At 36.5% G+C, this 15,199-nt stretch overlaps 1 protein-coding gene across 5 annotated transcripts in view; it reads left to right on the top strand.

The window, feature by feature from the left end:
- The window catches only part of cntn5 (contactin 5), a 244,915-nt gene that overhangs the window by 131,841 nt on the left and 97,875 nt on the right, over positions 1-15,199 (top strand). For all 5 annotated transcript variants that reach the window (XM_041805310.1, XM_041805301.1, XM_041805293.1 and 2 more), the window contains one exon: positions 7,498-7,593. In XM_041805310.1, the coding sequence (XP_041661244.1) occupies positions 7,498-7,593 (96 nt within the window). The remainder of the gene's footprint in view (positions 1-7,497; positions 7,594-15,199) is intronic.

The raw sequence follows: 15,199 nt of genomic DNA, 5'->3' as shown, positions 1-15,199 counted from the left end.
CCTCCTTCCCATCCCGGTCCCCCATCACATCACTTCCCTCGTAATCATACGCTCACTTCACTACAGTGTCAGCTATAGCTCTCAGACATAGGCGGACTTTACCATTAGGCAATGGTAGGTGATTGCCTGGGGCCCCAGACTACCAGAGGCCCCATGAAGACAAAATTAACTTAACTCCCCCCCCCCCCGCGGTGCTGTCCTGACCATTTGAAATTTAAGTGGTTAACACGCTCATTCAAAGCAAGAAATAATGAGTAAAGTTTGTCACTTTATAGACTGTTAGGAAAAGGAGAATTTCTAGATTCTTGAAAAGTCCAGCAGTAACAGCTCACTGGTCCACAGAAACAGAGAGTAACCCTTTAGTGTGAGGAAAACACAGCACAAAATCAATCTCACGGTGTGTGCTGTCTGCCTTCTTCATCAAATAGAAAAACCCTAAAGAATCCTGGTAATCCTGGTATCAGTGGAAGGGTCCAACAAACAAAACTATCAGTTCTTGACCTCATTTAGTCCCAAAGGCAAAACACCATAAAAACACTATTGTTGCTATATATTGGGTGTGTGGTTTAGTTTCTTTATGTCTGAAAAGAAAGATCACCCTGGCCATTTCTGGTGGACTCTAATGTTGTGTTCACACCAGACGCAAACAATTGTCTATATGCTATGGAGGACCAAACCTGCCAAGATTAAAAATAAATAAATAAAAGTAAAAAGAAAAACAAAAAGAAAAAGGAAAAAAGGAAATTCAAAAATTACATACAATACATATATATATATATATATATATATATACATAAAAAAATAAATTAAAAAAAAAATATATATAAATAAAAAAAATATATATAAATTAAAGTAAAAAGAAATAAATTAAAGAAATAAAGAAGTAAAAGTGCTCTGCTCTCGCATTTATTTATTTCATGCTGCAGACACTGTCAGCATGAAATGCAGCATGAAAAGTAATGCAAATGAGGGGGCGGTCCTAAGTGTGTCTTGGGTTGAACTGTTCGCCTATTGGTTGATCAACATGTGAGTGCAGAGATCGACTAGGTATGCCTACCCACTGCCACAGGGGTAAACGCCATGTTTATTTTTGTATTTAATTTTTGAGTTTTCTTTTTTTCTTTTTCTTTTTTTTTGTTTTTCTTTTTACTTTTATTTATTTATTATTTATTTATTTTAAATTTTTTTATTTTCCTCCATAATATGCACATATCTGAACGCACCGATTAAGAGAGTTTACTCGCTTCATTTTTTAAAAAATTCCCTCAACACATTCGCACCACATTAGTGGCTTTTCAGATCGCTTAGGGCAAAATTGCATCTTCTCGCTTCTTGACATGACTTTACATTTGATTAATAAATGGAAAAGATTTTACTCACATCTGGTGTAGAAAATAAGCAAACAAGCACACCCATATGATTCTTCTTCTTCTGTTTTCTCTGTGTATTATGTCAGTAAAGCAATCTAGGGCTTCATTGCCTATCCGCAGGTTTACTCTGCATCATTTTGGCAGACTTTTGTCCAGAAGTAAGCGGGAGTACATTTAGAGCACCTCTTTCTCTCTACCTCTCTTCTCCTTGGTTTGAGGGGGCAGCATATCTGATAGGTGGAGGTGTGGCACTGCCACCAAAACAACTGTGCCAGGCACGTCTGTGCACACTTTATCTGCTGTAATAAAGTAAAAAAAGAGTAAAAAGTGAAACGTTTGTGTGAATTTTATCTTTTCATTACTTTTTTAAGAAAACACCAAAACAAAGTAATTCAGTGTGACTGTGTTTTTTACCAAATATTTTAACATATACATATTATTTAAATATATATGATCAAATATAAATGGAAACTTTTTGGAGAGTTTTTGTTTGTAAAAGATGACTTAATAATCTAACTTGGACCACAGATTCATTTCTTTGAGTAAATTTTAATTTCTCATTTGTTTTCGAAAACATTCAAACTTCGTATTATTCATTTGGTTTTTAGGTGTCTGTTTTAGAGGCTCTAAATAGAGAATTTTTACAGAGCTTTTAACTACCTATTTGCCAGTCCACAGCCTTAGATCCTTGGGTGGGGGCCTCCTGGTTGTTCCAAAGTTTTGACTCAAAACTAAAGGTGACACGGCCTTTTCAGGGCCCCTGGACTTTGGAACAACCTGCCTGAAGAGATAAGGCATGCAGATTCAGTGACATCTTTTGAATACCTTCTTAAAACTCATTTCTATAGATTTGCTCCTGTGTGATATTGTCATTTACTGTCTCGTCCCTCTTTTGGTCAATTTTCTCTTAAATGTTCTTCTTCTTCCTTTATTTTCACCTTAAGGCTTCTTTGCCTGCTCTCCCCTGTGCTCTGTATTTTGTTCTTTGTTTGATCCTAATTTTTCCTATTCGATTGTAGAGCTTTTAACCCTCTTCCTTCGCTTTTATTGTTTTCACATCTTTTTGCTTTTATATCTGTTTTTACCTGATTATTATCATTTTTATCATTATTACGATTATTAAATTACCATTTCTAGCCTTCTGAATTTTGTATTCTAATGTATCAATCTCTACACATTTTAATTGTTTTTAATTCTGATCAGCCTGTTTTGATTTATTTTCTATTATAAATGCTCTCACATCTCTGGTCCTTTGGTCTGTTTTTATGTAGCTGAGTTCCTGTGTTGCCTTGGTTCATCTAGGTTATTCTAGGTTTTTATTCTGGGTCTCTTTTATTCTGGATTTGTTTATATCTAGGGTTTTATGATGTCTCTCTAAGCTGACATATTCTCAGGTTTCATAATATGTCTGCTGGGTTATTATTATATGGGGGTTACAATGCTGGCAGATTTCTTCATGGGTTCTCCTGTTGTTGGGGTTTTCTTTCTTGTTGTGTTCTTATGCTTGCGTTAGAATGCTTTGTCTTATTTGTGATTCTGTTTATTGTCAAATCCCTTTGTAAACCTGTTTTTAAAGGTGCTGAACAAATGAAGTTATTTTGAAATCCACCTGTACATTTCTAAACAAAAGCAGTGCTAAACAGTCATTTTTGGTTTGTTTTACGTCAAATTTAAACTTGAAGTTGTGTGAGAGGTGTCCATGCCTCCATTATACATAAAAGATTAAATATCACAGTTATAAATACATAATTTACTATTAAAATATGTTTATCTCTTTGGGCAAGAATATAATTGACATTTCATTTGAGCTAGTTAGCATGAATTTCAGCAGCTCTCCATCTCTGTGGCAGGTTGTTAGCACAAATAAATCAACCCTTGTCAAACAGAGAAAATGGGCCCGGATAATGGGATCCAGTGTCACCAGGATAAAATCCAAGATAGTGATAAAAACTAGTCACAGGTAAGCCCATTTTTGGACTGGTGGCAACTAACACTGGATTTAAAATCCAGTTTGCGCGGAATCAATTGAAGTTAAAGGTTGAATCGATCAGTGTTCATATTTGATTACACAGGGAACTGAGTGAATGTGTCTATTTTAGAAATCAGCTTTGTTTCTTCAGGATTTGTCTTGTTTTCAGTTCAGGCAGAGGTTGATTTGTGGGCACGGCAGGTTGATTTGAGGTGCGGATGAATCCAGGAGGTATGACAGGCTGCTCTGCTGGTTTATTCTCCAGAAAAATGCAGCATACCACATTAAATATTTACTCTACTGCTGTTCTTTTTTCGGATATATTTGAGCCTTTTCTTGCCGGCTTTGAATGGTTTAAATTTACTTTCTGTTTGTGGAGTTTTGAATGTATGTGCTTTCTTTCCTGGTCAGTGCTTTTTAAAAGTTTCGTGACCAGAATGTGAAATCATTTAAAATGCACCACAGCGCTCTTACAAGGTGAAAAACAAAGATATACACTCTGACAGGAAATTGACTGGGTGTTACATTTTAAGATGAAGGACTTCATTATTAAATGTGACAGAAATTTTAAAGTCATGCAGGTTTCACAAGTCACTCCGAGGCATAATTATCCAACAGTTGCAGGGTGGTGGTAAACACTGGCCCTCAAAGTGATTAAATGAAAGTGGCGCAGACGCAGCGACCCGCCCTGGGTCAACAGTCTGGCGCTTGTTTTCCACACCTTGGAGTCACTTCAACTAGAAATGAAACGTGCTGTTTCTGGAATGAGAAGGCTGTAGCTCCAAATTAGACCTGCTTTGTTTCACCACCAGAGAAAAGCCAGTAGGTGAAAAGAAAACCTGCCACATTAGTGCAGGATTCAAAATATTTTGTCTTACATTAGGAGCTTTTTTTCTGACAATTAATCTATTTTAACTCTAAGACAAAAAAAACTTTGATCTAAATTGATTCTTTCAGTCAGCAGAGCAGCTCCAGAGAAAACATCTCAACCTTCACTCAGTTTTGTTCAGAATGTCTCTCATTAGGTCTAACAACAGAAGTTCACTAAATCTAAGAAGGGCCCCTTCTGAAAGGGGTGGGTAGAACAATAGTTTCACTCCTCAAATTGTCTTTGAAACAATTATCCTTGAACAGAAACTGTTTGTAAAGACACAACGCAGACATAGCTACTTTTTTTTTCACAATAATGCTGTCTGCTTTCTCCAAAGAAATCCACAAAACAAAGAGGAATGAAAAATAGAGTCCAGCAAATGTAGTTCATCAAACTGAGGCTGGAAAACTTCCTGCCTACCCAGAAAGATGTCTAACCTAAGCATTACATACATTTTTACAGCTTCCTGTTTGGCCTTTAACATGTGGAAAAGATGTGATTGTGTAAATCCTGACCTTCTAAAATGCTTTACCTGGGTAGATAGAAAATCACATTTGAATGTAGAATAATTACAATACAGCCCCCCTGAACCTCACTTTATCTACTAGGACTGTCACAATACCATTGTTTAAAACTTCAGTATTAAAATACTAATAATCAAATGGCATCCACACTATTCATGTTCAGTGCACTGCAGGCTGTACCAGCAATCACAGGTAGTTCTAAATGACACTAGATGGAACAAACTGTAAAATGCTCTGCAGTCAGTAAAAATGATAAATAAGAGACACCTTGAATCATAAATCCTGGACTTTATGTTGCTGAACCGTCATGAAACCAAGGGGCAAAATGAATTTAATGTATGTAGTTTGGATTCAATGTTATAGTGTTACAGTGTCATTTAGTAGATGCTTTTGTCCAAAGCGATGTGCATCTGAATGCAAAGATCTAGACAGGAGGAATCAATCAGTTTCATCATCATCAGTTTTTTCTAAATTTATTTATTAAGTTTATTTGATAGGGACAATGCAAATTACATAGTGCAACTTCAGCCTGTTACAAACAAGCTCAAAGTACCTGATGTTTCAGATATAGAGATTATAGCTTTTGCTAGTTTTCATCTCCTGTCCCTAGTTAGGCTTTTAGAAAATGAAAGAAGTACATTTATTACCCACCACTCATGCTTTCTCTCTATTTCTCTGCTTGCTGCATCTTTGGGTTGAAGACCATTTATCTGTCATTTCTTAGTTACATTGACTTCAACTGATAATGACCAAAGTACAAAGTGCTGGGTTGTTCACAAAGAGCTGGGTGTACAACCCTCTGAAGTAAAGTGGGACAGAGCAAGCCAACAGGATTTGGGAGACTCATTCTACCACTGGGGACAAGAGAGCAGAAGAGGAACTGAGTGCATAGTGTTCTTGGAAGTAGACAAGGACTCTTGTTGGGTAATTCATTCCACCATCGAGGGGCAACAGAGCAGAAGAGTTGATACAAGTATGCAGCGACTTTCACTGGCTGAGTGTAGAGGGAAGAGACGATGTAGACTTGGATGAAAGATCCCAGGTAAACAGAAACAGTTTAAGTTACTGCTTTGTAAGCAATAAGCAGGGTTTAAAATTTCTTGTGAGCTGTAACAGGAAGCCAGTGTGGAGATATGAACAGTGGAGTGACATGCTGTCTCTGGTTGGTTGAAGACCAACCATATTAGTACTTAACAGACAAAACCAATACCTGTTTTGGTGTTACTGCAAATGAAAATAATCTCAAAAGCACCCTAATGTCGTTAACTTAGCTTTTTTTGCTTCCCACCCTGCACATTTGAAAGGGTCACCGAAAACATACCATTATTTGACAATGTTAGATAATTGAGACTGTCCTAACAGTAAATTAAACCCACAACAAAATGTCCTCATAATTATCATGAATTATCCTGAAGCTGTCTGTAAAATCTTATTTTCTTTTTTAGGGTTGAAAACATTTTGGGATCACATGGCATTGCTTTCTCTCATCTGCAACAGACACAAATGCTAACATAAGCTTTTTAATGAAATGCTAAACATTTTTACCAACCGGTAAATAGAACAGTGACTATTGTAAAGAAAAACCTCTGGTAGAAGCAACTTATTTCAGCAGCAATCAGACAAAATCTTGTAATTTCCTGTTACGTTTGCGTGGCGGTGATGAAATTTTTAAAAGTTCTTTAGAGCCAAACTGCTGTGAAACAATATGGAAATAATGGCAAGCTGTCCGTGTAGGGTCTCATTCATCCATCTGGACAACGACTGTTGGGGTTAATCTTCTGTTGTCATCATCTCAGGTTGAAATGAGGATGGTTTCTGGAGTCTGTTCATTCTCTTGGCATTCTCATACACTTGCACAGGTCAAATGACATCCTTCCCAAAATGCAAGACAAGATCTCTGTGTAGGTTCTTTTTCTGTGAATGCTTTATTTGTAATTTCTGGCCCTCCCTGTCTCTACTTGATTACCCACCACTGATGCTTTCTCTCTGTTTCTCTGCTTGCTGCATCTTTGGGTTGAAAATAAGACCATTTATGTCATTTCTTTGATGACTTTGGTACTATTGAATATAAAAACAGGCCCTATCAGTAGCTTCCTGCTTGCCATTTCAAATTCTCTCTCTAAATTTCCTACTGTGTCTACAGCCGCATCTAACAAAGGTTGAAAGCAGAGATTTTATTCTTTTTAAACAGGTGGTATCTGAAATTATTGAACAGTTAGACAACCTCTATGTCTGCATACCTAACTGTAATATGCTTGGGCTTCCTTGTGTTTGCGATCTCACTTGGGCCTCTAAAGGAAGTTTTATTTTGAGGTTGGGAATGGTAATGGAGTTTATTTGATGCAGTAAACCTATGATTAATGTCTGCCTTTTTTAACCCTGAGCCAAAGCTAAATCAAGTACCTCTAGGTACTTAACCTTAACCATTGTGCTGCCATTGTTAAGGTTAATCACCGTGCAGGCAACCAGTGGGAGTTGATATCGCTGTAACAAGGACAAGAAACCCAAACACAATCAGCGGAGTGTGAACACACGACTAAACCCCTGGTGCTGGTGTCTAGAATCAAACAATGGACACAAACTTTGTCCTTGTACCACATTAAAATTCTAGTGTGATGTTATGGTAGTGTTTACTTGCATTCATAATTCATGTACAGAAGTTTAAGGCTGACTTTAGGGATAAACTTTCCTGCTCCTTGAAAACAGTGTCACGTTATTGTAATTTAATGATCGTTAAAGGACTGTCTTTGTGTTGTTTTCCAGATCTCGGTGCTTTCAGTGGGAAGACCAGAGGTGGAGTTTCTGTGCGTGAAGGCCAAGGTGTGGTGCTCATGTGTACCCCTCCTCCTCATTCTCCAGGTAAGAGTTCAGACCTACAAACAGACAGAAGAAAGCTGCTTTCTTTTTATTACCGTTGCTTTTGTCAGTATAAGACCATCAGATTCCTTTGACTCAATGCTTTTATTTCTGTGCCAGCTGCCAAGGAGAGTTATGTTCTGATTATTTATTTATCTCATTGTGTTTGATGGTTCGTTTTTTTACCCGTCTCCTCTCCTCTCCATACTGTTTGAATGACGACTGCGAAAAGTCTTGGTGACAACTGAGCCGGAGCACAGAATCTCAGAGATCAAATTTGCTGGATCATTAGAACTGGAAAGAAATGTTACACAGCCAATTATTTCCCATAGGCAGCTCTTTAATGCCATATTTTGAATATCCCTCTCTGTAGTAGTCCTCTAATGTAAGCTCTTATGTGAGCCATGAATCATCCAGGCTTTCTGTTTGCATCAGCTGCACTGCACCCATGGGAGTGTTTGCCAAGTGCTCTTCAGCACCCGCTTCCATTTCTGGATGCCTTTTTGAATGACATGATAGCAACCAGAGAGTCAGCGACAGAGGACCAGATAAAACAAAGAGATGATTAATGATTAATGATGCCTAATGATTGACAGATAAAAGTGGAGTGGGGATGATTTTTAGCGTTGAAGTTCTCCATCAGTCACGGCCTGATTGTTGCTTTTACACCAAGTGTCAGTAATTTTCTATGCTGTATTTATGCCACGGTGCATGTATGCTTTTATTCCTACACTTCAACAAAGCCTCTCCTGGATGGTTAAAAGTGTGACTGACACGAAATTAGAGTCAAACAGTGGATATGATGTTTTGGTGTAAAGACAGTATAATGGAGAAAGTGATTTTCTGTCATTTAAGGTTTGTTACAGTCTGGCTGCTATGAGCTTTAAATTGACCCAGGTTTCATTCATAATGACACTCTGTGAGACCCTCATGTTACTTGTATTAGATTGAGCTACTCGATCAATACAGAATATGTTATTTAAATAATCACCCAAGCGTTAAAAGTGCAGTTTAGAACAATGAGCTTTAATATCAGATGCCATTATATAACCTCAGCATCAAAAGCCAAGTCTAGCAGAACAATGATAGAGGCGTTTTAATGCTTTAATCTTTGAGCTCTTGTTTGTTTTGTCTCTCTGAAGGCATTAAAATGTACCATGACTGGACTGTGGAATCAGAATTTATAAAGTGAAGATGGTTAACAAATAGAAAAAGACTTTAAAGATCAGATCTACAAAGTTAAAGTAGAATATCACTGCAGTCGAATTAAATATGTTTAAAGGCTTCTACTTAACTTTTACTTTTTCTCTGGAAAATAAATAGTACACATTTCAAGCAGCATGGCTCCTTAATTCGATGTATAAAATGCATTATAAGACAGTGTTATTCATACTTTGAACAGGTCTTAATCGGGATAGGGGAAATGACATGCAGGAGCTGTGATTTGGATTTGCTGAAGGGCTACAAACTGCACATGGAGTGTGCTAAACCATTAGAATCACAAGTCTAAAATTTCTGTGATATAGGGTGCTAGTAGTAGGGAGGAGTATTAAAATCTGGTACCAACAAAGTACAAGTACCAACACATGAGATATCTACCAATAGGCCTGCCCACTGATTTGGCTAGGCCCCTGAAAAACCCAGAGAATTGGCCCTTCCTAGTTATGAATTATAGATGATTTCAAGTCATGTGTGTTGGATCAGTGGCATCAATGCTAGCATTCAAGCTAACAGTTAGCCAGCCTCATTTTGGAGCTGAAAAGTGTGTCAAACTATTATTGGGTTCTGTTGTTCAAATTACTCTTACATGCCAATTTTAACCCCTTTTCATCACTGTTTCTTCTAGGGATGGGAGAAAAAATCATTACAGCATAGTATTGCAATATTTTTTCTGGTGATATATCGTATCGCCTCGTCCACCAAGCATCGATTTTTTTCAAATTAATTGTGAAAAGTAGCCTATGATAATGGAAAAATAAAATCAATTGTTTTGACAATTGTTTGTCCAGTGAGGTTGACAGAGGTGATGTTCATAGTGAAAGGAGAAAGTTAGTACAACAAACATGGCAGCACCAGGGGAAGGACATTAGGAATACAGGCAGGGCACGAATGAGATGGACAAGACACATAAGGTTTACAAGAAGTGCTACATAGAAATAAAATACTGCGGAAATGTGACAAACATGAGGACAAGACTTATGCTTAATCAGCTAAACAGATGAAAAAAATGCTATAGATCTCAATATATGGTATCGCAATACTCACTGCATTGCAAAATGTTCAAAATCACAATATTATTGAATCGTGTCTTAAGTATCGTGATAATGCAGTATTGTGGGGCCTCTAATGATTCCCACCCCTAGTTTCTTCCTATTTTTTCGCATTTTTTCCACATTTTACCCATGTTTGCCTCTTTAACCCAACTTTCTAAATCACTTTTTGCCCATTTTTGCCAATTTTATCCATTTTTTTCTGCTTTTAAGCCACCCATTTTTGCCGCTTATTTGTTAGTTTTTGGCTGTTCTTGCCCCTGTTACCCATTGTTGCCACTTTGTAACTGCTTTCACCATTTTCCACCTCTTTTTGACCCTTTGACCCTTCTTTACCCATTTTGCCCCTTTTATTCCATTTTTGGATATTTGAAACCATTTTTTCATTCATCACTTTCTGTCTGGTTTCGTAATTATTAAATTATTTTTTACTCTAAGTTATTTCAGTTCCTTCTACTTTATTTTCTGGCATCCTGACGTTTGTGCAGGTCATGGCCTATCTATGAAGTCTAAAATTACTCAGTTTAGTCAGTGTGCCCAACCAAATTATCAAAAAAGGAAATTCTGAAAGAAGAAAAGAAGAAGAAAAGGGGTTTATTACATTTTTAAAAGGGCTATATTTTATAATAAAATAGATAAACAAAATTCATTTTTGTTTTTTTTTAATAAGAGTGGTAATTATTCAGGTTGAAATAAAATATAGTTATGACAGATTAACTTTACAATTGACCATGATTTTGCTGAGCTCCATGGGCCCCCCATTTGGCTGGGCCCAAGAAAGCGTTCTCCTTTATCTCCCCCTACTGAGTGGTCTTGCCTACCATACAGAATTAAAAGACAGATTTCAGAGCTTCGTTTGGGTACCTTGCCATCCCAGCATGATCCCCGTCATATAAAGGAAAGGCATGACACACATACGTCATGTGAAGAAGTTACACAGCTTCCATTAATATTATATTTGATTTAACACCAGTATAAAACAAACCCCATATATACCCAACCACAGCTGGCAGCCTAGCTTTGTGTTTGTGTTTCCATTTACAGAGCCTGATCCTGGGGTCTGCAGGTTCAGATCCAACCTGTGGCTCTTTTCCTGCATGGCATTTCTCTCTCTCTCTCCAGAGTCCAATTTTAACCACTGTCCTATCTGAATAGAGGCATAAACACCCTAGAAATAAATATTCTAAAAATGTTGGATGATACTTCTAAACATGTCAAACACTTTGACAGTTTGCAGTATGTATAAAAAAGCTTTTCAATTTAGGACAATAGGACTCAAAACTACAAGAGTGGAATAAAAAGTAGTTTCAGCGTGTCTTTGTTGGGTCTTAAAAATTCTCAAATTTGATTATACAAAATGCACTGCAACTCTGCACAGTGATAAGATAATGTCATTTTAATTTTCATTGTCCAAAGAATATTTTCAGTTGTGCAAGGAAATTAATCAATTTTTAATTCCAGTTAAGATTTTTGGTTCCTAGGTTCACAAAAGCAAGCTCACTGAGACTAAACAATTACCTTGCTGCAGGACATGCTGCACTCATTTTGTTTATTATCTTCTTATTCATATATATATATACTTTTTGGTTTGTAGTTTTTCTATTCTGAAGCGTGTTGGATTCACATAAGATTGTATTTTTTCGCGTTTAAAGTTTTTCCTTTTAAGTTAGTTTTTTCCCTCTCTGTCTTCTGTAATATATATATTTTTTCTGTTTGTCTGAGTTAAAATTTTTCTGTTTTTCTGAGCCTTTTCTTTTCTTTTTTTTTAACCCAAGTTAATTACCTCAAATTGCAGCAAAAGCTTTCATGACGGTTGCTCAAGTAAAAAACATTTCTCAACCATTTAGTTTAATCTAGTTTTATTTCTGTTTGGGTTTGAAACACTGGGAGATAATGACAGCTGGTGGAGGGTGAGCCTGAGCTGCTGCTGCTCAGTATCTGCTGAGCAGCAGCAGCTGCCTGCAGATGAGCGCTTTAGCATCAGCTAGGATTTTTGGGTCCCACCCAGTGTACACAAAAAAATTAATCTCAGAAAAAACACTGAAAAATTGAAGGTTTTTTATGTGAATTCCATACACGTCCATATATTTAGGCCTATTTTTAAAGTGCTCAGAATCATTAAGTGTTTAGACTGTTTAGTTCGATGAATGCATGTGGTGCCAGTGTTGTAGTATAAATGAGTGCCAATTAATGTTGAGCTCAGTATCAATCAAAACAATTTGCCTTAATCAAGCAGAGTTAAGTTGTTTTATACAAGGTTGCAAGGATTAGTTTTTATTTTTATTTCGTTTTCACTGTGTTCAATTTCAGTTTAGTTCTAATTAGATTTTGTTGCTTGTTTATTAGTTTAGTTTAGCTTTTATTTTGCAAAAATGCTGTTTCAGTGTTAGTTTGAGTATTTTTGAATACTTGTCAGGGCTGATTGAACATCATACATTTTTAAAAAGGGTTAGGGTTAGGGTTGGGGTAACCCTAACCCTAACCCCAGACATAAAACTACCATTGTGCAAAGTCTTAACCAATCAATTCAGGCCATTTTACACTCCCTAGACTTGTGTAGGTGCCAGTCAGTATGGTTGTATCAACGTCTAAAACTAAGGGTATTTTGTCTCTATTTTTATTTTATTTTAGTTAGTTTTGTAAACACACTATACAGTTTGTTAGTTTTTGTTTTTTTGATTAAGAGTAGTTTTATTTAGTTTTACTTAACTAAAATTATTTTGGAATTTTTGTTTGAGTTTTTTAGTTAGTTTTAGTTAACTATAACAACCTTGGTTGTATAAGCTTAAATGCACTAACAATAGAAAAAATAAATATTCCTTATCTGTGAACAGCTTTAATGTTTAATTTTGGCCTTATCCATCTAGAAGCAGCTTCTATTAATAATCATATTCCACCTACAAAGCTTCGAAGCCACCTGTAACACATACTAGATCATAACACTGGAAGAGTATTTTTAGATACTGGTAAATGCAGGCCAGCCTCAGTGGGGCTTTATTTGGATGCCTGTTTTTTCAAGTTTGCAGATTTAATTCTGCTCCACATTACAGGTAAAATTATGATTTATCATTCAGAGCACTGAGATGAAATGAAAGATGATATCCAACAACAAGAACACAGTTTGAAAATACCACAGATGTAGGATTTGTCGCAGTGATGAATGCCTGGGTGAGTCGGTGCGTGTCATAAATGAAATTCACATCGCACAGGGAGTGTTCAGCAGGGTTTGGCTTAAATTGGTTGTGGGAGGGCTCAAAGACGTTAAAACGACACTTAAATGAGATAGGTCTCATGAGTGAAAATAATTTGGAACCACTGAGATGTGAAGAGTTTATTATTTTTCATTTCATGGCTTTGAACATCGAGTTTTTATGTGTCTTTGGTAAATAGTTTTACTTTTATGAATAGATGACCTTTGAATAAAACCTGAAGGAACTGTGCCGTCTAAGATTAAACTCATTTTCTTTTAGCAAATACTATTGTTATTCATGCCATATTGGATTTTGAATAATCATTTTACTTTTTTGTATGTTTAATAAAATAAAAGGCTGGTTAATTTTGGAGCTAATGGTCTTGATTATAGCTGTTTGCTTGAATCCTGTCCTTTAGCCTCTGCTCCCCCCTTGATAAATTCACCCTCCTCTAAGATGCAGCAAGCAATGCTGACTTTGCAAAATGATCTATTGACATATAATATTTGAAAAGCACCCTTTATTTGTTATCATATTCGTCCTTGTTGCAGTCACTAGCTTTGAGCTTACGTCAGGGTTGAACAGAGTGAAGTGAGCGTCTTTGAAACAGCACTTATTCATTATTTATCACAAGGACATAAATAGTTTAAAGAAAATCTCTTCAGAACAGACAGATTACGGGTGCAGAATCAAAGAGTTGGAAAACATTGTCAGGAAACATTGGAAAGATTAATTTGTCACAGAGTTTGACAGTAATTTTTTTTAATATGATGATGGATGAGGTTGTGTGGAACTACAGTAAGCACAATAGACAGAGAGCAAACAGCAGGATGTCAGAGTCTGATCTATGTTCTTCATCATCATACTGCACCCATCCACCCGTTTATTTTATCACCCACTTATTACTCTTCAGGGTCACTTTGATGACTATTTCTAGCTCCTCTTTCTGCAAACCCACATGTTTTTTTCTGAACATTGTGCAACCCTGTTTTTGATTTAGAGTGTTTGAATTTGTTTATCAGTGTGTTGTACAGAATATTAAACACTGAGGAACATCTGTGCTGCCAACTCTGCCAGGGATCAAAAAAGTTTCTATCCCAAAAACATTAAAAACATGACTAAAACACAAAACTTTTAGTCTGGGGGTGACAATAGGTTTATTATATTCACAAGATTATCAGCAACTGTCTAAGCATTTTTCTGTGCAGCCCTTATTTTTTTATTTTTTATTATTTTTTGGGGGGGTGGGTCCCAATATTTAACTATTCTTTCATATTCACTCACTCTGGAATAAATGCAGAGGTTGGGATGGATGCTGTCTTTGTCCTTTTTTATGGACAGGGGAAAGAAATTTCCTCATAAGGTGTTATTTACTGTCCGTCCAAGGTTTTTTTTAAGAGGCTAAGTCTGGATCAGTATTTTGGCAAATGAAATATTAGCTTGTTTTAGTCCTCTTTCTCTCCTGTTAGAATTAAACTAAACACCTTAGTGATAATTGATAGAGGGGCTATCAGAACTACTATGGATAGATAGATGATCGAATCAATAACATGATTTTTTTATGATTCTGAAAAGATTCAAATATCTGAAAACTGATATTTTTAAAGATACATTGTGTCATCCTCAATACATTTCCAACAGCAAACCTACTGCTGGTATTTTCCTACATGCACTGTCTCCACTTTCCCTGGTGCACAGATGCTGTAGGTTGCCTGTAAGCTTGGTTGTTAGCATTAGCAGCACTAACTCTCAGTGTCTGTAATGTTTACACATCTGTGTCTAACATGCTGACGTATTGCCTGCACTGTCCACTAGGAATAGGCAGTAATAGGGTAATACATTGTACTGGACAGTGTATTAAAAAATTGCAAAACTTTAATGAACGGTGTTGTGTAATGAGTGCACAGTTATAATCAGTGCCTTGAGATTCTGTGTCTGTTTCCACCAGCAGCACCTCTGCCTGTGTGCAAGCAGTCTGACCAGAAAATAAACAGATGGACAATAACAATAATAGCATCTATCATGTTTAATGTCAAAGACTGGTGTTACAGATTGATGTGAGACCATTTTAGCTGGTGATTACATGTCTGACTCATCAACTGTAATAACAGAACTCAAAAACTTAAAGAGTGCCTTTGTTTATTTTTT

The sequence above is a fragment of the Cheilinus undulatus genome, linkage group 2 (genome assembly GCF_018320785.1).
Source record: "Cheilinus undulatus linkage group 2, ASM1832078v1, whole genome shotgun sequence".
Classification (NCBI taxonomy): domain Eukaryota; kingdom Metazoa; phylum Chordata; class Actinopteri; order Labriformes; family Labridae; genus Cheilinus; species Cheilinus undulatus.
Note: the sequence above shows the minus strand (reverse complement) of the source record. Positions and strands in the feature narration are given on the sequence as shown.